The sequence below is a fragment of the Fusarium subglutinans genome (assembly GCF_013396075.1).
Source record: "Fusarium subglutinans strain NRRL 66333 chromosome Unknown NRRL66333_c0000005, whole genome shotgun sequence".
Taxonomy (NCBI): Eukaryota; Fungi; Ascomycota; class Sordariomycetes; order Hypocreales; family Nectriaceae; genus Fusarium; species Fusarium subglutinans.
Window position 1 is genome coordinate 377,372 of NW_023502068.1, and position 22,049 is coordinate 399,420.

Below are 22,049 nucleotides of genomic sequence, written 5' to 3' on the forward strand. Positions count from 1 at the left end.
AAGGCTGACGTGGACTGAGTCCACTATCAACTGGACGTGATTTCCAACTATCGCCCCGTTTGCAAATAGCCTTGTGACGAAGTAATTTTGGATCCTTAGTGCGGCAGTAGCTGTCATCATCCAAGAAAAAGTTGTGTTGAACGACTGGTATTCGTTTCCTCCGTTCAATAAACGGTTACCTTTGAGATGACTCCTGGAGCCGGTTGTGAACATGATCTTGGTGAAGATCAGATCAGTTTCGGAGCTGGTCTTGTAGTTTAGGTTAAATAGGCAAGAAGTAATGAGTTGTGTCCAGCAGGGCGTAATATGGTGATATCCGGATAGGTTATTGTTTCTACTATCTACCACTGCCACGACCACTGCACACAATACATTTCTTTCTCAAGCTCATCATCTGCACTATTCATCTATGCAGAATTCGACAACGCTTTCCTCTTCTCTGCCTCATTGCTAGCGTTTGTTGCTGTTTGCACTGCCTAGAACAATTGCTGCGAGATATCTGACATCGACAAGCCCGAATAAGAACAATACAATGGATTAACTACTTAGTGGGCAAGTCAGGTTTCAAGTGTCCCGTTGATTCTTAGTTATCCTCAACTCTCCCATGTTTATTTCGTTAGCATTTGGTCCTCGACTTTCGATTTTGTGGCTTTCCTTTTGTCATTCAGGGTGACGGAGATGGCCTCGAAGCTAAATCGTCTTGATAAGGGCTCCCTTGACAGCAAGGCGATTTCCTACTTATACAAGAGATATGATTTATACCTGAGAGACACTTCTCTTTCGTATGTTGGAGTGTATGATGTATACAAATATATGCTGTACTTACTACAAGGTGAATCATTAGTCTTCAACATTCGTTTATTTTCTGAGGTTTGTTCACAGACATACTCCTTCATGACGAGATGTGCCAGTACATAGTGGCCATCTGTTATTTGTGGATAAGCTCGAACTGATCAAGTTCAAGGGAGATTCCTGAAGCATCATTGTTCGAGAGGACGAAGGCTAAAGAGAACCAATGCCGCAATGACTATTCTGTGCTTTGTTGATATATGCGAGGCTTCTGGATAGTTGCTTGCGACCAGCAACTGTTGCTCCGTTGAAGTTGGGTTCTCGACCGCCTTGGGCTTCTCAGAGCAGCAGACTTCCCGGCCAAGTTTGTAGACCTTTAGCAGCCTTGAATTCCTTCTGAATCACGGTCCCGGGTATTGGAAAGGTTGGGTGTGATATTGTGAATGAAACAGCGGCAGTTGACTCATATGCGTTTGCTATGCCTCAATACTCAAGAGTGTTGTTGGTTAACTTCTATTGATGACGACCAGGACAAGCGCGAAGATAGGGTAGGACTGGTTTACTTACTGTTTGAGAGATATTTCAATGTTCATCCGTGATCAAGAATAACAATATGTGGGTTGGGGGCTACTTCTATTGACACTGCAGTGCCAGTGATTCACTTCACAACCATCGTACTTTTTCTGCATCCCGAAAAGGTATTTAAACTTCGCTTCTCCTCCATAATATTTCATTCCTGCATGAGAGTCTATATCTCCACCGTCGGTCAGTTTTCTTCTCTTTTCATCCTTTTCTAGGCACCTTCGTCAGGAACTAACCTTAGTCTAGACTCGTGATACAACAGCTTCGGGAGCTCCGACAAGATATCAAGATGGCAGAGGCCGCCGCGCTTGCTCAGCAAGTTTCATTAATGTTCACCGAACACGCTGAACTACGAAAAAGTAACGCGGCACAAAAGAAAGAGATAGAGAACCTCCAAGCCCAGACCGACTTCTACGCCAACGAAGCAGAGATGCTCAGAGACCTTCGTATTCTCTACGAATCCAAGCTCGAACAGAAAGACTCTGAGATTTTGGGCCTACATGTCCTCCTCGACAAGGTAAAGGTCGATGCCGATATCTGTAGGGACGATCTGAGCGGGTTGCGCAAGCAGCTCAAGGACCTGCAAGCCAAGTATGAGGCAAGCCAGAAACAAGTTCGCGATGGTGAGACAAAGATTGCCCGCCGCAATTTCCAAGTCTCCAATCTTATTTGTGCCCTGCGTCGCAAAATTTCTGCCAACCGCATCTCCGTCGTTGCTCTTCGCGCTGCGTACAAGGTTATTCCAAGCTTGGAGCAGAAAGCTCGCTGCATGAGGGTTCTTTCTATGGCGAGGAAGTTTCCGCACAAGACTGGTATTGAGAAGGAGATGAAGGAGTGCCTGGCAGACGCTGGGCTCTTGATATCGTTTGACAAGAACGGCACCATGGTCCTGACACGATCTGTGGAGGTTGTCAAACTACCCGCTGATGGTTATAAAGAGTTTGATGAAAGTATCACCATCGTCGAGAAAGATTCTATGATGACTGACAACAGCGCTTCCGATCAGCATGCTCAACAGAATGTTAAGAAAGATGAAGACGTTCAGATGTCTGTTTAAACGTCAGCAAACTCTACCACACTACTGTCCAGTGCTTGCTACGATGGGTCTGGGAGTATTTGGACATCAGCACAAATCAGCATTTGCTTCCAATGCTTGATCATTTGAGTTGATTAATTGGAGTTTTCACCACAAATGAGTCATGCTTGTTCGTTTGGAACATGATTGGGGTTCACCTGTACCAAGTTGCTACACCAAATATTGAGTTCTGGTTGGTGTTTCTTTGCTAGCTTATTGCTTAACTACACTCTCAATAAACAAGTCGCCCGGTTGATGATGATAATTTTGTACTAATCTAGCTATTCTTGGTCCTCAAGTCTCAAATTTCACGACTAGTTTCCGTATTGTTTTTCAAGCGGCCAACGCGGGCAATGCCAACGTCCGCTCTGTTTCATCCGAAGTCTTGGACAAGACTGTTTTTTTACTACACGTCGGTGTTGGATCATGCTAGAAACAGTATGCTCTTCATTAAAATACCACGTATTGCACTGTTTGATGCGCAACAGCCATCCTAGCGAGCCTCGTTTGCATGAATCACCTACATGCAACCTCCCGTTGTCAAGTGATAAACAAACACAATAACAATATCTTCTAAATGCAGGCAGTCGTTTTTATCTCAAAGCTTCCCTACCTAGTTAAATATCTCATAAATAGGACACTTTTCTAGAGTTGAGTTAACTTTGATCTCCTTATTTTTCCTGTTGCTATCCGACGCCAACTCCGTTTATCCCAGCAACCTTGAAGATCAGTCTCCGACTGCAAGCCACCGCAATCACCAAATTCCCCCTCTAGAGCCCTAAGCTATTTAGAAATGAGGTTACTCTATTTCACGGTTTCTACTAGTCCTGTTGACATAAACCGTTGTGTTGTTATGTAAAGTATTACTAGGCTTTCAGAGAGTATAAGAACGGGAATATCATTCTCGTGCTTCTTGGGGGCATACAGGTGGTTATATCGGCACCATGCATAAGTCTCCTGAGTATCCCAAGTAACCCATCTGTGATTACCTACATATCCGACAAGTCTGTCGTGGGTGGTAAGTGCAAGGACGTAGAAGGAATACTGCTTCCTCGTTTATACTCATCTAATATCTGTCTCGTTCTTTTTCATGTCTTGGGCCAGAATTGTACTCTTCATTAATGGGATGCTGTTTAAAATTCATCAATATTTTTTCAAACCAAGATGGTCGAGTCTTCATATATCACCACTCCTCAGCTTTCGTCATTCAAGAATCTACCCCCCAGAACTGACAAACGCAATTATCAACCTACTGCCTCCAGATTCTCTTGCCTCTATCCGCCTCTGCTGGCCTCATCTCGATGGAGTAATTCTGTCTCGTCATTTCGAAACAATTCGGGTTTCATTCGCTGAAAAAGATATCGAGAGACTGCAGGCTGTTTCGTCAACTTTTCCTTATTATGTCCAAGAACTTGTCTTTACCACTGCTCAAAGTCGTGACACGTACAGTGACAAATGGGGGCAAGTCTTTACAGACGACAAATATCAGAAGTACGTCAAAGACATCCGTTGCAAGTTCTTGGCTTGTGTTGATTCTTTGCCCAACTTGCACACGTTTACGTCTGAGCTGGGTCCAATCAGTGGAATTGCCACAAAGGGACATATAGACGGGCTCGTGTATGCCATATTGCCTGCTCTATGCCGCTCTTCGTCTCGAATCACAACTAACTCTTAGATGTCAGGACCCCCTGACCTACATGCGTTGGTTCTTGTCCAAGGTCTGGGGTCCTCCTGAAGAGGTAATCAAGGTTATTCCCAGAATATGCACCGGGTACATTTGTACCTGCTGGAAAAGCAGTCCCCGACTTTCAAGGCTGAGCTCGTGTACCGCCCCGCCGTCTGGCAGAGGGACCGATTGGATATACCCCAGGATCCCCTGGGAGTGGAGGACTGCCTTGCGAGGACTCACGACACTTGACCTACAGACTGCTACCGCAGGCGGTAGCTGGGATTGTTAGGAACAACTCGTTGATAGACTTGCTTACTTCCTTGAGGGAGCTGTCAACCTGCAAGAGTTGTCGGTCAGATGGAGACGGGTTGATCAAATTGGATCTGCCGGCCGTCCTCTTATTCACTCCGGTTGGCAGTTGGAGCATATTTTCCCCGGCAGGTGGAAAAGTCTCAAAACCATCAAGCTCACCTTCATCCAATTCACATTCTCCGCCAACCCTTTCAAGACCTTTATTCGACGGCATGCATCAACTCTACGACACATCATGCTTCACAACTGCCGCAGCGACCCACAAGTTATTAGCATCATCAAGTTTGCTGCTTCATGCCCTGATGTTCATCTTCATCGGTTCGCTGTCTTTCCAGCGCATGAGAGCCACCCAAGGGTGGAGCTCCTGGATGAGTCATATCCAGATGGGGAGCAAATAGTTGTCGAGAAACCTCGGATTGTTCCAGAGAGTGCGGTACTCGGCTTCATCAACAGCAAGGACCCTCAGCACCCCGATCCGTTTGCCGCGTGGGAACCCCTCGAGTATGAGTATTGGGGAATTGTCCAACAGAAGGCTGAGTCGACTTCAATAAAATGGCCTCGGAATAACGGGATGGCTGTGAAGTGTAAGCAGTGTATAGACGAGACTGAGTATAGTTTATAGTCCATGTCAGAGTTCATCTTGAGAGATGGCCTGGGGTCACCCGTCGCCGATTACATGGAGCTGGAAAACAAAGGCACACATCAGTTAGTTGAACTAATTTTCATAGTTTCAGTAAAGAAAAGCGACACATTTTGATTCAAATAGCATGCTATGCTATTGGCATAACTCTAACCGCATCCAACGCCAATTTCTAATAGTTATTTCATGGCCGTTTGGCCTAGCATTTATCTGAGTTAATAGGAGCGGAGTGCCTCGTGAGTATCGTGCCAGGCCATCACTGTCCCTGTGCAACTCCAGCGCTGGCAGCACTCTCTCCAACCTTGAGTTCCTCCTCGGGTACACCAACACCGACACTGGCTACACTAGCAATACTCTGTGTCGTCATGCCTCGTTCCCGCTCACCGCCTGGTCTAATAGGCAATCCCTCCCGAGGGCCTGCTATGCTGGCTCCTCCAGCAGGGGTGACGCTCACGCTGGCGCTGGTGCTTGCGCTTCCACTTCTGGGGCGGCCTGCATCACTGGCTCTTCGTTGCCGGACCTGTCTCTCTAATTCTCTAACCTTTCGCTTGAGAGCATCATTCTCTTTCTTAGCAGTCTCAAGTTCGTTTCTGTAATATGCTGTCTCTTCGTAACGCATGGTGGCAGGCATCAACCCGGGGCTTAATTGTTCGCTCACACTTCCAGGGGTTGCACCAACTGAACTAGGTGGGATCGACGTAGGTGGGGGGATTCTCTGGTGCTGGAAATAGTTGGACGGATCTAAGCTGCTGTGCTGCGGTCCGGGAGAATTTGTGAGGCTCCTTCGAGAGGCGGTACTATCCTGCCGTGAGAGAGGGGTAGCCTGGGATGGACGGGGGGCATGGATTCGTGCTTCGTAAGACGATGACAACTGTTGATTTCCAAAGCTCTGCGACGTGGTCGATGATGTTCGATGATGTCGGGCGGTGGGGATTGAGAAGCCTGAGCCTGAAAGGAGAGACTGCTCAGGTACATCGTGAGTTGAGTTGGCGGCAGAGGTAGAAGAGGTGTTGGAAACGACGGAGGCGTTCTGGGCAGCTCGAAGGAGGGAGAGCTCACGGGTCAAACGGTTAACCTAAAGATATTAGATATAGCTACTAAATCGAGGTTTAAATCTTGTACTGACCACGGCCTCTTGCTCTTTTTCAAGCTGGAGGTGAAGCTCGGCGGCGGTCAACGGACGAGGATGTCTTATCGGTCCAGGTCCCGGGCCAACACCAGGCTCAGCTAGAACATTTGATGGACCATTATAAGCTGGTTGCGAAGCGTTTAACACGGGCGATGGAAGAGAAGGCGAATGCGACGGGTTCACCGTATTCTGGTTGGAAGGGAGGATGTTGAGAGATGGCGACGCTGGGGCTGGCGGAGTAGCCATCTGTGTCGAAGACTGGCGACGAGAGGCCGCAAGAGTACGTGGAGAGGGGGGGACTGAGTTTAAATCCGGCATGCCGGTCATGAGGTCCGTATTTGTTTTGAAAGTTGATCGTTTTCTAGGTAGGTAGGTAAGCTTGGTGGAAAAGTAAAAGTAACGCGTAGTTGAGTGTTGAGGTGAAGCTCTGGCGCGTTGTTCATGACCGTTACCTACCGTCACCGACGGGGCGAGCGGGGTCCAGCGGGCCGGTCACTAGCATGGATCCATTTGCACCGGTGCTTTGGACGCTAAAACACTGAATGCCCCCTAGAAGTCCCTGAAAAGATTCCGACTGGCTGCGATGGCGGGGGTCTTGAAACTGTGGTATGAAGAGTGTTCGGTGAATGGATGTTGCCTACCCTGGAGAAGATAACAACACTTTCGATTTAGGCTCTATCGCTTCAAGTAAACCCGTGGTAGCAGTTTTTAGACCAGTTTTGTTAGATCGAACATTTACCCACCACTTTGTTGGTGACGAGTTCGGTAGGCACTGCTTTTAAAAATCACTGTCCAGTGAGGCCAGTAGCATCAATATTTATTAGTTATAAGCCGGAAAACAGAACTAACTAGCTCTCATAACCAATTCAACCATAAGTCGACAACCTCAGTGAAATGAACAATTAAAGAATGTCTAAATTAAATTGATAGATGACTATTAAACTCTCAGTAAGCCTTATAAATATTTATCACTATTAATCAACCTCACAGTAAGCATGATAAACTCCAGAAACTCCCAATACAAGAAAGTGGGGAGCTTCAAATCACCAACGAGCTCTGACAGCTTCACACCTACTGAGAACAACTTATCAGCAGCTTCTCACTGTTCCTGAATTAAAACCACAAAAGGCCCGTATCTCGACCCTCTTTCAGTAAATCATTGGCTCGCATCGTTACTCCATCAAAAAAACACCATCTCGATCTCCCTCCTGTCCATGATGTAATCCCCCTATGACGGCATAGAATCCCCCCTTCGACGTCAACTTGCAATCATTGCTTTCCACTTCTCGTACTTAACCTCGCACCCTTCCTCATCCGAGACCATTCCGCATCCAAACAAACTCTTCAACAATAACTCAATCCCGAGCCTCTTCACATACCAAAAATCACAGCAATCATGCCTGAGGGACGTCAATCACCAGCTCCTGAGCAGCAGAGCGGCCGCCAGCAGCAGGATCCTCCTGCCTCTGGTCATGGAATCAACAAGCCTGATGGCAAGGACCCCAAGAGCCAGCTTGAGGCAAGAAACCCTCTAATTTCATTTTCGAGCATGATGCTAACTGCTTATCTGCAGAACCTCTCATCGAACCCCAAGGGTATCACCGACGATATTGTGGAGGAGAAATTCTCCAAGACTGAGAAGAAATAGTCAGTCAAGCCAAAATAATAGCTTTGATGAAACAGTCTTAACATGGGAATAGAATAAACGATACCATAATGGTTATGAATTGATGGACATGGGAATGCATAGAACTAATAAAACACGACTGAAATAGTCGCCTCATTTCAAACATAGTCCGTATCTCAATCGTGACGTGTCTGTAAACGTATTTTATATCTATAACTTAGGTGCATTCCGAATAATGGTGCCAAATTCAATATAAATCAAGAGACAAGTGGTTTTCACATGTCACAATTTTCGCTGAAGACTTTTGTCTTATTTGCGAGACCGATAATTATTATAGAATGTGGATGGCAGAATTCATCTTGAATTTATTGATTGTGACATGCGTAAAATTCGTAACAATTCGTTAACTAGTAGGCTGCAACAAGCCATTACATGATTGTTCCGTCAGAGCTCAAGAAATCCCCATTACTTCCTCATTACTTCACATATCCCCAATTTCGATAGCTTAGTGCTTCTCACCACCCTCAGGAGCGTTCACGTTGGGAACGTTGTCGGCAGAGGCGGCAGGAACTGATGTTCCAAGACTGCCCTGGCCAGCCTCAGGAGCGGCGGTACCGGAGGTCTTCTCCTTGCCGAAGACCTTCTCGAGACCAGCAGCCTTGTAGGCGCTTCCACCGTGCTCCTCCTTCTTGAGATCAGCAAGGCGACGAGCCTCAGCATGCACCTCTTGAACTTGTCGGCTGCCCTCGGTGTAGAACTCGGCAATCTTCTTGCCGGTGGGTGTGTTGGAGGCCTTCTCGAAGTAAGAGCTGAGGCCGAGCCAGAGGCTGTTGGCGCGCTGGGTGATACCATAGCTCTCATCGGTGGCCTTGGCTCGGTCGGTAGCGTGATACTTCTGGTCGAGGCCCTGGAGGGTAGAGAAGAAGCGGTTGGAGACGTTGTGAGAGGCATCGAGGTCGAGGGCACGCTGGATGGCGGCGTCGCCTACGACATAGCCGTGGGCAAGGTACTCGGCCAGGATGCGGGCGCGGGGCTTCTCCTCTTGGGTGATCTCATCGGAATCGCGGTCAGCGTTCTTGGTGGCTTGGTGGACATCGTCTTCGCCGTCAGCGCCAGCGCTGGTGACCTCAAGATGGTTAGAGCCGAGTTGGGTGTTGTTGAGGAGAAGAGCAGTCTTCTTGGCAGTCTCCTTCTCGAAGATAACCTCAGCGGACTTGGTCTCGCCCTCTTGGGTGACCTTGAGATCAGCAATCTTGCCACTGGAGGACGTTAGCTGCGAAGCACAGAAAGTGAAAGAGAGCAAGAGCTTACCAGAAGCTGAAGAAGTCCTTGATCTCGCTGTCGCTAGTGGACGAAGCGATGTTCTTGACGTTGATGGTAGAGTTGGTAGACATGATGAATGTGTGGTTGTGCGTGTTTGTGGTTTGGTGTGGTTAATGAGGGGTATCAAGCTTGTTGTGGTGAAGGATGAAGGTAGCAAAGGGCAGGCAAGTGTTTTTAAAGAGTCGAGGCAAATAAAAAGCAGGAATGACGACACCGTGATAGATCGTGACGAGGCAACGAGGCAGTGGCAGTTTGAGCAGGAGCTTGTGTGGAGGCGGCTCCCTCACTCCCATTCCCTCGAGCTCAGACGCTTAACTCACTGCGGGGCAGAGAGCGACGTCATCGAAGCCCAGGGTGCCATGTGTGATGGCATGATGTACTTGATGAGAGCTACATGACCTCACACAGAGTATAGGTGGCGCGGTAAGTACCTTCTAGCAGCATCGTGAATTGTTGAGATTGATCTCTTGGAGAACAGACTTAGTACCTAGAAGCGGGCTGGCTGTCACTGGTTGCCCTTGCGTCGTCTCTCGTGGCGAGGTGATGAGACACTTCTCAGGCCAAACCAAGTTGCAGAAGAATGATTTGCTTTCCTTCTTTCACATGTAAAGGACCCTTTCTTTTTCCTTTTCCTTTTCTTTTCTTTTCTTGACCTGATCGTCTTTGCATATGATCATCGAGGCTTATTCGTTACCCTCCCAACATTATGCTCATAAGCCATACAAACAACACCACGAGAGTTACTGTCTACGCGTCTTGATACGCGTAACGGAAAACTAAATATCACCCGGTGGGCTTCATTCTGAGGCGTTTACCTCTGTTCCTGCTTTTGGAACTTGTAACTGTGTCATTCGGAGACAGTTCGTGTGATGTGTTGGGTTTAGTATGATTAATCTGGGCGCTAATACTCTCTCTGTACTCCGTACAGTAGTTCCCGTTCGGTGGGTTAACGTTAGGTGCCGTGAGTTGCTAATTTAATCTCCCCTCGGCGTATCAAAATGCTCAGGATAACTGACGTGTGATAAGGTAACCTTGGATTGAATACACGGATACATGTGTATTATCGACTCATCATACCTCCTTAAAAGCCAACTTACACCATTGAATTCAATTGCCATTGCTGAATCACCTGCTCTTCAACACCGCCTTGGCTGGATCTTAACGCCAACTCATCCGTCTCCATCCCATCGCATCAACCCCTGTCCATCAAGCGCTGATGGATTTTTCCAATGCGACTACAATTTCCGTCCTCGTTTGCGAGCCTCGACTTAATGGTTCGTTCGCAGGGAAAAAGCTCATGCTATGGCCATGCCATGACATCTGTTCCACCATGGCCAGTATTGCCTGGCATCATGTATACCAACAACCTCATTATCACGCAACAACACCTCCTGTGACGCCTCGCCACTCTCTTTTAAACGCTTCCTCATCTGGCAAAGTTGCTCCTTCAGCCCACTCTCCCGCTTCGTTAGACAGGCGTTGGGGGTCACACGCCAACTTGGCGATCGCCTCCATTGACAAGGGTCGTCATCATCCTTGCTCAGACGAAAAGACAGACTCGTTCCCATCTTCTCAAGTGAGCAGAACAAAGGAGCAGGCTGCTCTCAAAGTACCAGGAGAAACTCAATGTCCCAGTGGCGCTCTCTAAACAGCTGACGTCGCAGCCAATGTTGCAGCCATATTCGTATATCTCACTGCATTAAAGTATTGATTACGGCCTTTTCATGGCGCCCCTCTCGTATTTAAATGGGATCCTTCACGGGCTTCCAGGCGGTCAAAGCGGTTCTCGCCTCCCCCAGACCGCATTGATTGAAATTTGCAACCCTAGCCCAGTCACTATCAACTTCTAACCTTGAAAGGAGCACACTATAGGCAATTGTTTCGCGCCAAGGAAACAAACTAAAAAGAACCCATATTCCCAGTTTTGTTGGCCTCGCTTCGCTCTCACCTCTCTCTGTTGGTGATTTCACCGCTCTCGTGCTCACTGCTTCACTCTTTCAAATATCGGCTGTTCTCGCCCTGAGAAGGAGAGTAGTATACGGTTGTCGTTTAAAAGTTTTTGATTTCGCAGGTTGGGAAAAGTAAAGGCAATTCAATTCTTGGAGTCTCTTTGACAACTCAGCCCTAACAAGGAGATCAGAAACCTGCCATGCCTCTCGTTCCAAGCTCGGCACCGCTGCCCAGCAGCATGACCACTATTGCTTACTTGCGCGAGCAAGAAATCCTCAACATCGTTTATATCGGCCTGCTCGTCATTGAAGTTCTTATGGTTTTGGGGGTTATCACTATGGCTCTTGTTAAGCGAGTTAAAGTCAACCACCAACTCAAAACGATACGATCAGCAACCACTTCCGCAAAATACGCTCCCTACCACTTTGCGCATGCCGACACGGAAAAGACGATGTTATGACGATCCGAAAGATGACGAGAAAAGCGATACGAAGAAGAACGATAACCTCAGATCGGTGCTTGACCACTACCGCGCCCGATTACTACGATCATTCCATTTATTCCTTTGTTCACCAACATCAACACAACGTCTGCGCACTTTTTTATTCCAGCATGACAAAGAGGAGAGGAGGCTGTTCATTATCTCGCATGGTTTCAAGGCGTAATGCGTTTGTTCACTTGCAGCGGAAGATATGATTTACGACTATATATACCCAGACTTTCTAGTTAATGCCATTTACGCTTTACTTTGCTTTTTTATCGCCAAAACTGAAATATTGTGAAGCCGATACTAACGTCATCTTCTAAACCTCAAACCTCAGCTGCAGTGTTGCACTCATGGCTCACGAAATAACCGTCATCATTGACTCGCCTGACATTTTTGGCGACCGACCTAAGAGTCGGTGCCCACACTGCAAGTTCTACCCCAAACATGTCGAGAAAAAGGTATGCGAAGTCTGTGAGTGCCTGATGGGAAAAGACGAAATCGAAGCCTTTCTCGGAGGCTTAGAACGGAACTGGCGTGTATACCATCTAAGTCGACAAGGATTTCTACCCAGCCGCGCCGCCCTCGAGGATGCTATGCGCGCTCGATTGATTCAGGAACAACGCTGCGTACGCCTTTGTTGCGCCCGACCGAAGACACCCCTTCATGTGCATTGCGAAGACTGTCGCGAGATGTTGCTCTGCAAAGGCGTTCCCATCGCGGTTGTGAACAGAAAGATTTATGAGCTTACATATTATGATCCTTTTCCAGACTACGATGACGACTCCTTCGTAGTAAGAGTTGCTAGAGGCGAGGCAATCATCTACGAAGCGGATTGGAACTGGGATTGCTCGCAGGCAAAGTTTGTGCATCCCAGCCGTAAGAGCTTCAGAGGAAATCTCAGCCCCGAGAAGATAGTCTGATGCATGGTTATATCTAAGCTAAGAGACAACTACTACCCATTAATAGTTATTTTACAGGATGATCCCGTTGATGTTCCAGGCTCAAGTAAGTCGTGGAGTTTTCAGGTGAATTCTTGATCATTCAACTCAGGGGTACGAACCCAACCACCAGTATTCTGGACTATTCCTACACTTCTAACTTAGAAGGTGTCATGTCCGAGGCATTTCAGTATAGAGGAAAAAAGCGCTGCTCGTTCATAAACCCCTGGCTATCGTTCCGCTCACTATAGACACACTCATTGAGTTGTCAATATCAATTCCTATTGGAGACATAAGCATCCGCATACCTGAAGTAGTTTTTCGATGAATCTCCCGCTGTTGGCTGCTGAATATTCTGAGTGAACTGTCAGATATAATGTGATTATCATCAATGTACCATCTGTCAACTACAGCCCTATCTATGTATAGAGTTTTACCATAGCTGCGTAATTCCGACAAAACCTTGCTTGGTCTGAGAGGAGGTTTCGATAGAATTAAAGGAGCTGATATTTCCTAAATGGTGTTCATTACTCTTGTATGGCGAACTATCACTTGTGTGTCGGTTCGAGTATCTGGTTCAGTTGCCGATATTCAGGGGCTCTATTTTTCAAGAGCGCCCCGGCGTTTATCTTCGTACGTACTTATAGCAGCAGCATATGCATTAATGTTTGAAGTAGTTCCAAGTTAACTTCTCAGCCTTTCGTAAACCGAACAAGAAGTGTTGCGTCGATTAGTTGGGCATTGACACTGTTCTCTATCCTAAGTTGAGACCTATGCATTCACATACAGCAACGATACGCAATTTTAAGCACAGCGCCCTTCATATAAAGTTGAGGAACATTGCCACTAGGTTTACCAAGTAGCCGTAAGTAATGAGCGCTGGCTTGCTTATGCGGCTGGGCCCTTTCAAGTTGTCCGCGGAAAAGAATTGCTATGTTCACCACACATTCTGCAGAGGATCCCATAAACTCGGGAATAGCTGATCCAGGTAAGAAGCCTCCGCCATGGCAAAGCTAGAAAAGTCCAAAACCTCTTCAGCGCTTGGGTCTTCAGGCGGAGTCATGGCACGTAGCTTCTCAACAACGTCGACATGTTGAGCCAAACAGATATCACCCAAATCCCAAGCATGCTTCTCCTTGTGTTCACGAAGAGCCGACAATAGGTCCGAGGCTATCTTCAATGAGCTACTTTGAACCAATCCCGCTGTTGAGTTTTCTGTCTCGAGCGCGCATCGGAGAAGGAAGCTAACGGTTGTCGAAAATGCAAAAGCGCTGCTTGGCAACCAGCAATCAGCCAAATGCTCGGGCTGTAACTCCTGAGTCAAGATGAGAATGTCCTCTGAAGTTCTCCGAGCTTGCATATAACGGTTCAGTAGGCGACTATCCCCTGTATCGCGAACTCGCTTCTCGGCCTCAAGCTCGATTCTCTGTAATAGGAGTCTGACTGTCAGATATGATAGGCGAAGGTTGGCAGCACCAGGAATCTTCAGGTTGTTTCCACGAATGACGACTCGTCGGATTTCGTCACTGAGAGTCTCGATCCAATTATTCAGAGCCAACTCTAGATGTGTCGTATCTGTGGATTCATCTGAAAGACTGAATTGATGGACATGTCTCAAATGTAAGTCCAGGACCTCGGTCAAACCTATCAGAGCGATGTACACGGAGGCGTTGAGAGCCTGCTCTGAAGAAGATCCCTCTCCGCAAAGGGTTTCGACGAGAGGCTGGGGCACATCGTTTAGAGTCGAAGAGATAAGCGGCGGGGTTCCATGCGAAAGACTCAACCTATCTACACGTTAGAGTTGCAAAAGGGGGGTTGTGAATGGCGTTCATGTACCATTTATCGTGAATCAGAAGAGCCCACCATATCTTCATTCTGAGGTTCTTCTCAGACTGCGGTATTTCCCAGGATATTGGACTGTGGTTGAGACCCAGTGAATGTGCCATAGCAACTGAAGATGCCAACAAGACGCCATTTCCTATCAGGGCGGTCACTTCGCGACCACCGATATTCAGAATCAAGGCTTCTATGGTGGATATTCCAGGAGATCTATGTATCTGGGAATAAGCTGCCTCAGTTGCAAGATTCCAGATGAAACGCCCGTCAGGACGTCGATGACGGGAAAGAATAGGAGAGCTATTCCAGAAGGTTATCGAGTGGGCATACAAGCCACTGAGAAGCGCTGGCGATATGACAGATTTGTTCTCTCTATATTGCTTACGGAAATGACCCTCGTCAAGAAGAGGAAAGCAAGAATTAGCCTTGTGGAAATAACTGAGCGATGTTAGTAATTGTAGCCCCAATCTGTCAAAAGACTTACACATCAACAAGATCACTGGTAAAAGGCTCCAATATCTTCTCTATAAGCTGCAACCTTTCCTCTGCGAAACTGAGGTTTGAATCTAACCCAACTGGCCGTTTCTGTACAGCAGTAAACAGCACAGGTCGAGACCTATTGCCTATGGCTGGCCTGATAATCCGTGAACCTCTTGAGGCACTGGGTATGGAAGATAGGTAGTCCGACAAAACCTGGTTATCGGAAGTGACTGCAGGCCCAACTATGTGAAGATTGTGCGGTTGCTCGTCGTTTGAGCCCAATGCCAAAGGTGACTCCTCCGACTGAGGGTTTTGCTGGACCCATTCTGTACTTCTTGGCACAGTGGGAGAGACACTTGACGCTTGGTTCTCATGAGAGGTGTTGTTTCTCGACGAATGGTTAGGCGCTGAAGTCAAGGCTGATTCTACAACAGGCACTGGCTGTCCGATTGTAGAATTGTCTGAGATGGATACCGCCGGGGGGCCAGATGCCAGGCTGATTTGACGGGAATTTCTAGCTGTCGACAGCCTTGCTTGTCTCCGACGCCGAGGAGTTTGAGAACTTGAGCGAGACTCCGTGGGAAAGATGCAATCCGTGCGGTGTGCCCGGCACATGAGACAGCAGCTAGAAGATGCCTCGGACTGGCAGCGGGACTTGCGTTTTCGGCATGGAATACAGGCCGGCCGAAGATGGGACCTGTACGGCCGTTCGTTAGAAGTTGCCTGTTCCATTTTTGTATTTGGTAGCTAGAATGGAGGATGTCTCGCTGTAAGTTGCGTGTAGAATACTTTCCGCGGAGTGTGCTGAAGCTGGTGTTGATAAGAGGAGTTGGCTTCCCCGCGGGAAACTAGCGACACAGTCCGCGTACAGTGTATATGACAGTGTTAGTATAAGTCAAGAATGTTCTGAGGAGAACCACAGATTTCCCACAAAGCGATAGACGTATTGTGTGCTTTTATTGAAACAAAGACCTAGTCATATGAGTACATAATATTGAAAATACCACTTACCAACCTTGGCCGTTTAATAACTATCGATAGCTCGGTCATCTTTTAATGTCCCGTTATTATCTCCTATTTCGTAGTCATCGACATGTGCTATTGAAGGTGTAGCTGAGGGACTATGCGATTCGAAATCTCGAGTCATCTCATGGGTAACCAAAATAGAACCATTGCTGTCGGTTTTGTGTGGCAAAATTTCCTCCGTGTTATCATTCTTGGTATGTGCGCCGCCAATAGCGTGACTTGTCAATCCATGTGCGCTGTTGCCTTTTGATTTGCTCGGTAGGTAGCCATCCTTATGGTTCTGGTTGTAGCTTTTGAGTGGGATAGATCCTCCTGTCTTCTTGGAGTCGCTCCATCCATAGTAGTTGTTCGAACTTCGTCGGCCGCTCGAGAGTCCCAAGGCATGGCTGAGCCAGGGGACCTTTTGAATGACCTGGCGAAGACATGGGATCGTGGAACTTGCGACGAGAGAGGCCAATTCGACTTCGGACCATATCATAGGCTCGGCAAATTCATCTAGAAACTGTTAGAAGCGGTGAAGAATTCGTTTCACATAACCTACAAGTAGTATCGGGCCCAATTCGAGTGACAAAAACGATGCGAATGATCGAAGTGACGCAAACCCTTTTGTGGTAAGTCAAGGCTGCAACAGAGGAGACTGTCAACTTACAATAAACCAAGGGATAACATGGCAATCAAGCCCAGCCTCTTTACCACAGGGAGATGCAACCTCCACATCACGGGAATAGGTTGGACAAAGAGGAACAAGTCGGTACACATGGTTGGGATTTTGTTAATATATGAAACTCTCGCATATGCTTTTTCCGACTCACCGCACATCACCAGAGTACACGAAGATCAAGACACTTGGCGTGTGCTGGACGGGGTACTACATAAGCTGCCATGACAGGCCGACATTGGAAGATGACAATGAGCACTTCTTCTATAGCCTGCATTGCTAGGAAGACAATAAGGCATTTGGTGAGGATCCGAAGAACAGACTGAGGGTAAATTCGGAGATAAAGCACGGCGAATGACGACTTGGCACAACCGATACCAAGGGGGAGGCAAGAAAACATGAAACCTTTATCCTCAGTGATGAAAAGACTTAGTCAATTTAGTCTAAGTTTAGAGGAGTCTTTGACTATGACCTCCCAAACATCCAGACTTTGCGCCAAATGCTCTGCTCCTTCTCCTCTGAGTTCTCTTCCTCCACGTTATGTTGCCCGACAATAGTCAAGAAAACCTGGTCCAGCGTTGTTGGCATGACGCTGTAGTGGCCCACGCCGAGTTCTGCCTTGTTCTCCTCCAGCAACACAATCAGGTGTCCAATGGCACTCTGGCTCAGATCAGCCTCTCGGTCACTTGTGATCTCTTCCTCCCTGCGACCAGAAGTTGCTGCGAGGACTTGGCCAGCGCGCACTGAAAAGCGGATCTGGCCATGATATGTTTTCTCATCGACATCGGCTGAGGGCAAAGTTTGCCGAATCCAGTTTGTCATTCGGTCCATCTCCTCCTGAGTAGTCCGAGGGGCACTTTTGGCGACAAGGTGAATATGCAGGGCGTCGCCGAAGCGATGTCGAAGATTATCTGGCGTTCCCAGAGCAAGCATCCTTCGAGCAAGAATACCAGCACGACCAGCCAATGCATCTGCTTCCTCCATGCTGTGTGTCGTGAGAAGAATTGATCTTCCAGGGACTGTGGCCTCGAGCGTTCTCCACATGACACGCTTTGAAGCAGCATCGAGACCAGACGAAGGCTCGTCCAGAAGCACAACAGTGGGATTGCCCATCAGAGCGATTCCTAAACTCAGTTTCCGTTTATTGCCTCCAGATAGAGCATGCGCCATGCGAGTAGAGAATGACTCGAGCCCTACTGCCTGCATAACAGCCCGCACGTTGTGTTCGACGTCGGTGACACCTCTAATCTTGGCGTAGAATTCGAGATGCTCTCGTACCGTCATCTGATCCATAGCATCGAACTGAGGGCAAACGCCCAAGTTAGCTCGAGCACTGGCGAGGTTCTTGTTGACGGATATATCTTCCACCAACACATCGCCTCCATTTCGGTCCGGTTTGATATCACCTCTGATGAGAGAAATTGTTGTTGATTTTCCTGCGCCATTCGGACCAAGAAGAGCAAAAACTTCGCCACGCTTGATACCAAAGGTGACGTTGTCAACAGCTATGTTTTCACTGAAGCTCTTCGTCAGGTGCATAACTCGGAGACCATGCTCATGCCCCTCATTACGAGTGACTTTCACGCGCTCTTCAATGATGTCTTCGTCAACATGTTCCTCATCTGATTCGGCCTTGTTCCCTCTCTGGAAGAGACCTCGGAGAGATGCTCCCGCTGTGCCAGTATCGAGCCAAATCAAAAGACCAAAGAAGATGAGTGATTGAAGGATGAGGTACAAAATGGGTCCACCATAGTACAAGATCCCGCTTGGGCTTTTGGTCACGCTAACGCCATCACATGCCGTAGAAAAGAGGTTGGTAGAGATGAAAAGCGCTTTCAGTGCTGAACCTATGGGGGCGAATGCGGAAATGACAAAGTGAACAAGGCGCAAGGAGCTGTCAACCTTGGTCACGGGCGAGTAAGTCAACACCGACATGTACGCAATGATGTAGACGACAAGAACGAGAGTCTGGCTCGCCGCTGCCCAAGCGTACGTTCCAAGTTGTGTCTTGGTGAAGAGGGAGACAAGGTACGCAAATACTGTCGAAGCTATTCCGTATAGGAACAAGACGAGGAAGACGTAACCAAGGTTGAACCATATTTTGGAGACACCAGCCCATATCGCCACCACGATAGCTGTGCTGACCAGGACAATGATCAGATCAAACAGGAGGTAGGCTATCCAAAGTGGTAGCGGCCGAACACCGTTGGAGTATTGTAAACCGCGGATGAACTTGCGCCGCTCATTGCTTGGGTAGAGTGCGAAAAATGCAGGATAGACCGAGAGAGCGATCGACATGTATATAATCATTTGAAGTGCATTACCCGTCGTGTCACTAACGGGAAGTTCAAAAGGAGCCCAAGACGTTGCGATACTGACGTTGGACAATACGACATCCAGCATCTGCTGTACGAATATAGGCACCTCGAGAGCGAGATTAGCGACCCATGCAAATGTAGGACCTTGCTCCTCATCGCCCAGCCAGATTCCTCCGGTGATGGTTTTTCGATCCATCTCGATCTTGTCTTTGAATTGCTGGAAAGTATCGACCACGCTAAGATTGTTCATGTCGAACCTCCTTTGGCTTTCATTTCCAGCGTTACCCTTTAAGATGGGATTTATGAGGCTGAGTAAGTCACTGCTCAACTTTGATGTTGGCCCAGCTAAGAGGCGTAGTGTAATGTTGTCTCCTACTTTCCTTTGATCAAACAAGTTTAGACTCTGATTAGCTTTTGTTGATTGCTTCCTTGGGTCGCAAGTGGCCCTATCTTTGTTAATAACAAGAAGGGCGGTCAATCCACCAGCGAAGATTGGAAGAAGAAAGGCAAGCAGGTACAAAAATCGATTCCGCTTTAGAATAGTCAGGCGCTTGCGGAATAGAATCAAACTTTGTTTCACGTATCCAACTCGTTGTCCATTTGTAAGTGCCAACCCTGGATTGTCGCTTCCCTCCTCTTTGGGGGTGACTTTTTCAGATGACGGGACAGACAAGGGGTGGTTTGCGTTGCGGAACGCTTCTTCATCTCTGATCTCCTCAGCAACCTGGAGAAAAACATCCTCAATAGTTGGGCCCGAGAAGCGATATTCTGTGATACCAGAAGCTTCAAGAGTCTTGATGACAACTGCTGCGAGTTGCGAGGTAGGAGCAGTGTATGTGATGAGGTCGAAGGCATCCTTCTTTGCAACTTGATCAATGTCTGGGGTTTCTCGAATCCCAATGTCCTTGGGAACATGAACTCTGTAACCACCGCCCATATTGTCCTTCAAGGCCACTGAGGAGCCTTCTGCACGCAGAGTTCCCTTGGAAAGGATGGCGATATGGTCGGCAAGAAGATCGGCCTCATCCAAAAAGTGGGTGGTCAAAATCATTGTGCGTCTACCACGCTCAGCAAGAATGATGTCCCAAAGCTTTCGTCTCGAGAGCGGGTCAATGCCACTGCTGACTTCGTCAACGCAGCACACGGCGCTTCCTCCCGTCAACATGAGTCCCAGCTGAAGCTTGCGTTTCTGACCACCCGAGAGAGTCTTTGCAAAAGCCTTTCGTTTTTTATAGAGATCGACAGATCTGATCAGGTCTTCAATCTCTTGTGTGGTAGCCCTTGCGTTGGGAGCTTTTAGATGATTGAAGATTCTAATGTGCTCTTCCACCGTCAAGTCATCCCAGAGCACGTTCTTTTGGGGAGCGATACCAAGGCCACCTCTGCCGTCGATTTTGATCGACCCACTCGTCAATTTGTTCATGCCTGCAATAGCATCGAGCGTGGTGCTCTTTCCACTGCCATTGGCACCCAAAAGTGCGACAATTTGCCCCTGGCCAATATCGAGATCCAGCCCGTTGACGGCGAGAACAAGCGGCTTCTTTTTGGGTCCTCGGCGGAATAATCTTGAAAAGATGCTAGGTTTGTACGTTTTTGAGAATTGTCGCAATTGCACAGCATTGCTACCAATTCGGTCCACATTCGTCTGGTTATGCAATATCTTTCGGCCTGACGTTTCATTGCTATACAGAGCATGCTCAATAAACGCCCCAATCAATGGGTAGGCAAATATCTGGATGATCAGAAATATCCAGATAACAATGCCTGGGAGATTTGAGGGGCTTCTAGAGGCCGCCTTCAATAAATCAGTCGGCATTTCCTGCTCCTCGAACCATGCCATATTGCTGATAAAGAACACGAAGGCGCAGGGGGTGAAGAAGATCGAAAGAAGGGCGACAGGGACAGTACCAGGAGAATTGAGGGTTTGCGAAAGAATTCCGAGTAGGGCGACGACCAAGATGGCAGTAATACCACTCAGCTGGGCCTTTCGGAAGAAGGATGCAAACAACATGGATATAGAAGAGAAGGCAAGGCCAGTGAGAACATGGAAAACGAGGACAATGCCAACGCTGGTTTTGGCGAAAACACCACCGCGAACAATAATGGAGCCAATAATCCATGCTGGTAGGTATATTAGAGAGAAAGAAAGATGGTGCGCAATAATCCTCGCGACCATGGCGAGCCACGGTTTTCGCACTGGCATCATGGCATCGATCAATGTGGACATGCCACTTTCGCGTTCAGTAGCGATGAAGCCAGTAAGATGATATGTGATCCAGATAACGGTTCCCAGAAACGCGACACCCATCCAGTCCCTTATGACCTTTTGGAATCGGCTACGAATCTCTCGGCCACGCTCCTTAGGAGTCAAGGTGGTGTAGGGGTATTCTTGGATGCCATTCAGGTCGTTGGTACTCGAACTATTAGCAAGTGAAATAGCTCTGTCGACGGAGTGTTGAAGCGGGATTACATAGATCTGCTGGTCGTTCGATTTGCTGATTTGGATTTTTGTGCCTGCGCGACTGAAGTCTCCATCAGCCCGAATGGTGTAGTTCCAAAGGCCCCCAGGGCCTTGATCAGGCGAAGAAAGCATGACGACAGCACCAAAGCATCTTGTTAGTCCCCTCAAGTTACTAGGGCATTGTGCCCTTAAATCCTGTTGACGGTCGACAGAGACAACCTCAAAGTTGACGTTTGCAGACTTGGCACCATCTTCGAATTGCTGCTTCACAGTGCTGAACACCTGGCCAATATTCCCTTCCGTGAAACCGTTGTTGACGAGGACCAATTTCTGACGTCCACTATTGCTTGCTTTCTTGATGACATCGCCGAGGTCGATAAGTGGTGTTGGTCTGCCGATACCGTATTCTGATGGAGGAATAAGGAGGTTTTTTGTAAAACTAAAGAGAGCGGCCAAGAAGATGGGCAAGATAAAGGCCATCCAGATACATAGCGCAAGATGGCGCATTAGGAGAATGCGAAAATTCTTGCCCATAAGGGTCCCGACCTGTTTGAGGAAAGTCATGATGACTTTTGGGATGATTTGAAACAGACAGAAACGCGGTTTCCCCGCGGACCGCGTGGAAGAAGAAAATATAGGTATATCCGTATGTAGGCTACCTTATGCAATTAAGTTTTCAGTTTTAAACATAAAGTCTGATTCGGAGAGGTGCAGTGCTGATGACGATGCCTCTGCATCGTAAGGTTGGA

The 22,049-nt window shown here is 47.8% G+C and overlaps 8 protein-coding genes across 8 annotated transcripts; 4 read left to right on the top strand and 4 right to left on the bottom strand.

Moving 5' to 3' along the window:
• Positions 1–1,660: 1,660 nt before the first annotated feature.
• On the top strand, positions 1,661–2,428 carry FSUBG_1166 (uncharacterized protein; the record flags this gene model as incomplete). Its single annotated transcript, XM_036676365.1, has 1 exon — positions 1,661–2,428. The coding sequence occupies one exon, from the start codon at positions 1,661–1,663 to the stop codon at positions 2,426–2,428; it is 768 nt and encodes a 255-aa protein (XP_036543334.1).
• Positions 2,429–4,143: 1,715 nt separating this feature from the next.
• FSUBG_1167 (uncharacterized protein) lies at positions 4,144–5,184 on the top strand (the record flags this gene model as incomplete). Its single annotated transcript, XM_036676376.1, has 3 exons — positions 4,144–4,217; positions 4,422–5,011; positions 5,156–5,184. 3 exons carry the CDS (start codon positions 4,144–4,146, stop codon positions 5,182–5,184), a joined length of 693 nt encoding a protein of 230 aa, XP_036543335.1.
• A 139-nt stretch (positions 5,185–5,323) lies between these two features.
• FSUBG_1168 (uncharacterized protein) lies at positions 5,324–6,514 on the bottom strand (the record flags this gene model as incomplete). Its single annotated transcript, XM_036676387.1, has 2 exons — positions 5,324–6,142; positions 6,194–6,514. 2 exons carry the CDS (start codon positions 6,512–6,514, stop codon positions 5,324–5,326), a joined length of 1,140 nt encoding a protein of 379 aa, XP_036543336.1.
• A 1,078-nt stretch (positions 6,515–7,592) lies between these two features.
• FSUBG_1169 (uncharacterized protein) lies at positions 7,593–7,844 on the top strand (the record flags this gene model as incomplete). The annotated part of the gene is made up of 1 exon (XM_036676398.1): positions 7,593–7,844. The coding sequence occupies one exon, from the start codon at positions 7,593–7,595 to the stop codon at positions 7,842–7,844; it is 252 nt and encodes an 83-aa protein (XP_036543337.1).
• A 484-nt stretch (positions 7,845–8,328) lies between these two features.
• FSUBG_1170 (vip1) lies at positions 8,329–9,217 on the bottom strand (the record flags this gene model as incomplete). Its single annotated transcript, XM_036676410.1, has 2 exons — positions 8,329–9,082; positions 9,135–9,217. The coding sequence occupies 2 exons, from the start codon at positions 9,215–9,217 to the stop codon at positions 8,329–8,331; spliced, it is 837 nt and encodes a 278-aa protein (XP_036543338.1).
• A 2,078-nt stretch (positions 9,218–11,295) lies between these two features.
• On the top strand, positions 11,296–12,503 carry FSUBG_1171 (uncharacterized protein; the record flags this gene model as incomplete). Its single annotated transcript, XM_036676421.1, has 2 exons — positions 11,296–11,549; positions 11,918–12,503. 2 exons carry the CDS (start codon positions 11,296–11,298, stop codon positions 12,501–12,503), a joined length of 840 nt encoding a protein of 279 aa, XP_036543339.1.
• A 955-nt stretch (positions 12,504–13,458) lies between these two features.
• FSUBG_1172 (transcriptional regulatory) lies at positions 13,459–16,622 on the bottom strand (the record flags this gene model as incomplete). The annotated part of the gene is made up of 7 exons (XM_036676432.1): positions 13,459–14,305; positions 14,358–14,795; positions 14,842–15,278; positions 15,344–15,534; positions 15,870–16,358; positions 16,405–16,466; positions 16,513–16,622. The coding sequence occupies 7 exons, from the start codon at positions 16,620–16,622 to the stop codon at positions 13,459–13,461; spliced, it is 2,574 nt and encodes an 857-aa protein (XP_036543340.1).
• A 364-nt stretch (positions 16,623–16,986) lies between these two features.
• On the bottom strand, positions 16,987–21,864 carry FSUBG_1173 (ABC transporter; the record flags this gene model as incomplete). The annotated part of the gene is made up of 1 exon (XM_036676443.1): positions 16,987–21,864. The coding sequence occupies one exon, from the start codon at positions 21,862–21,864 to the stop codon at positions 16,987–16,989; it is 4,878 nt and encodes a 1,625-aa protein (XP_036543341.1).
• Positions 21,865–22,049: the final 185 nt, after the last annotated feature.